At 40.1% G+C, this 2,644-nt stretch overlaps 1 protein-coding gene across 1 annotated transcript; it reads right to left on the bottom strand.

The window, feature by feature from the left end:
- Positions 1-371: 371 nt before the first annotated feature.
- On the bottom strand, positions 372-1,713 carry LOC7469352 (photosystem I chlorophyll a/b-binding protein 3-1, chloroplastic). The gene is made up of 3 exons (XM_002321182.4): positions 1,418-1,713; positions 1,268-1,326; positions 372-1,160 (listed from the first exon to the last, which is right to left on the bottom strand). The coding sequence occupies exons 1-3, from the start codon at positions 1,565-1,567 to the stop codon at positions 545-547; spliced, it is 825 nt and encodes a 274-aa protein (XP_002321218.1). The 5' UTR covers positions 1,568-1,713; the 3' UTR covers positions 372-544.
- Between the last annotated feature and the right edge of the window lie 931 nt (positions 1,714-2,644).

Consider the following 2,644-nt stretch of genomic DNA (forward strand, 5'->3'; position numbering starts at 1 on the left):
AAAGATACAAAAAAGCCCTCCACTTTTAGTTAATTTTTTTATTATTATAAGGGTAAATAGATTATTTAACTCTCTAGTCTCTACACATTCTGTAACCCTCAATTTATTTATTTTAAGAGCAGTGATATAAACTTATTGTGCCATCAAAAAAACAAAATACCAATCCTATCCCAATCAGTTTAAAAATACAAAAATATTCCTATTATTATAAAAATGATTCTACCCATTAGATTTTTTTAAAGGGGCAAAGAAGGTGAAAGCTTCCCGTCGACGGTTTTTATTTATTTTATTTTTTTCAATTTTGTGAGTTGGTTCGATTCTCTAGCTTCATCACAGGTGCCATCGCTGCTGTGTACCCGAGCACATACCTGTTATGGCCATTAATTAAGCTGCTTCATTATCACAAGAGAAACAAGAGAGGGAGATTTTCTTACAGAGAATTACAAAAGAGCTTTTCACACCAATGGTTACAATGAGTAGGAGAGGACTGGAAAGGGGTTCAGAGGGGGGTCTATTCCTATCCCCAAACAGGCAAGAATGAGCCCTAATGAAATTTAAGGCTGGTCAAGATATTGTTGTGGACAGGATCGGCCAGGTGATCCAGGAGGTTTTGGTATGGTCCGACTCCGGTCACGAGACCTTGCACAAAGTAACCCAAGATGGCCAACATAGCCAACCTGCCATTCTTCACCTCCTTCAACTTCAAGTCTTTCAACGACTTCTCGTCTTTCCCAAATCCAAGGGGGTTAAACAAGGGTCCGCCAGGGTAGGCTGGTTCTCCGGACCCACCCAAATACTTCTCGAATCCCAGGAAATACTGCTTGCCCATGGAACCTGGTTTTGCCCAGTCCTGTAACCTCCTGTGCTCTGCGAATCCCATGAGTGCCATCTCGAAAACAAACAGCGTGTATGGATCTGCCCAGTAGCTGTATGTCCCGGCCGGTGGGATGACACCAGTCCTGAACCAAGGGAGGGCGGTCTCCGGAGGTATGAGGCCAGCCTTTCCAAGAATTTCTGGTGCAATGGCACCAACCGCCCCCAACATGGCATATCGTCCGTTAATGATCTCACCGTAGGCTAACCATTTTGGCTCAATGAAACCTCCTGTGCCTTCAGGGTCTGAAAGTCCGAGTGGGTCGAATCCGAAGTCACCTGGAAGGCTATAGAGTAGAAATTTCGAAGAGGAAAAGCGAATTAGATGCCGACTTAATTAATTTACTCAATGATCATTTCTGTGTGTGTATATGTATATCCATGCATGATTTACCTGCCATCCAAGTAAGACAGGCTTTGTTTCGATGCGAACCACAGCTGCCTGTTTCCTTGCTGAAGAATTGAGAATTGCGACGTGAGCAGCACTAGCCTCTACTGAATATTTGTAAATGAAATCAGGGAAAGAAGCAGATCGATATCATACCTTAACAGGGGGAGTAGAAGCTGCTCTAACAACAAAAGAGCTTTTCCTTGAGGACACGAATGGTGACTGGGTTGGTCTTGCTCCTAGCACTTTCCTAGCAGTCTCCACTGAAGAGGTAAGAGATGATGACACGAGTGCTTGTGCTGCCATTTCTCCCCCTTTCCCTTGTCCTTCTTCTTCTTCTTCTTCTTCTTTTTCTTTCTGTGTTTTTGTGTGTGCGTGCCCCTGCTACCACACAAGTATGACTCTGATAGACTGCAGCTCTCGCCTAGAATAAACAAAAACTAGGGAGGGAATAAGGGCCAAATTAAGGTAAACCACAACTTGTGGGCTTGAAATCATGGCTGACAGGAGATGTGGCCCAACTTTTAGATTAGGTTAGGATCTGGTTGTCCAACAGGGAACTCACACGTGGATTGATTACTTGGATAATGGATATTGTCATCAGTAATGAGTGGGTGGTGTGGAAGCTCCTTTGCCACATGGCTGCCTCTTAACCATTGCCCTTTCTTTTGGTCCCCCTCGGGATCCTCAAAAATCTTAGATTATCAGATGGGCAATATCTTGTCAGTTTTTTTTTTCTTTTTTATTTAATAAACTGAAAAAAGTCTTGTTCAGAATCATGGGCCGGGAAAACCGGGTTATTGCTTGCCTCAAGTCATGAAGCTAGGCCCATTTACAATTTTAGGCTGGTTTCATGTTGCTTTTTCACTTTTCAGTTTCAACAAAGATTGTTAATTCCGTGTTTTTTTTGGGACAGAATAACCGGTATATCTTGTATTATTTTAATAAATAGAATAACCTGGAATAAATTTCAATTCCCTTTGATTCCCAGTATATTACAGATTTCTTGGCCAAATTTCAGCTGAGATGTTTCAGTTTCATTACATCTGTTCCATTTCGTGAATAATTTTTTTTTGTTTTTTTATGTATTTTGTTCATTTTTTATTCTATGTTTTTTTTTCTACTTTCATTATTCAACACTTGGGTTTATTGGATATTGGACTTCATAATTTATCACGGTTTGCTTTGTTTTTTTTGTAGTTGTCTCAATCTCGTGATCTATATCCGGGTTTAGCGAATTAAATCAGTTGACTCAAGTTATTTTTGTCTATTTTTTAAGATATTTTCAGTTTTATCATTCAATATTTGATTGATTATGAATTAGGTTTTGTCATTTGTTTCGATTTATTTTCTATAAAGTTATTTTAATCTCACGACTCAGGT

The sequence above is a fragment of the Populus trichocarpa genome, chromosome 14 (genome assembly GCF_000002775.5).
Source record: "Populus trichocarpa isolate Nisqually-1 chromosome 14, P.trichocarpa_v4.1, whole genome shotgun sequence".
Taxonomy (NCBI): Eukaryota; Viridiplantae; Streptophyta; class Magnoliopsida; order Malpighiales; family Salicaceae; genus Populus; species Populus trichocarpa.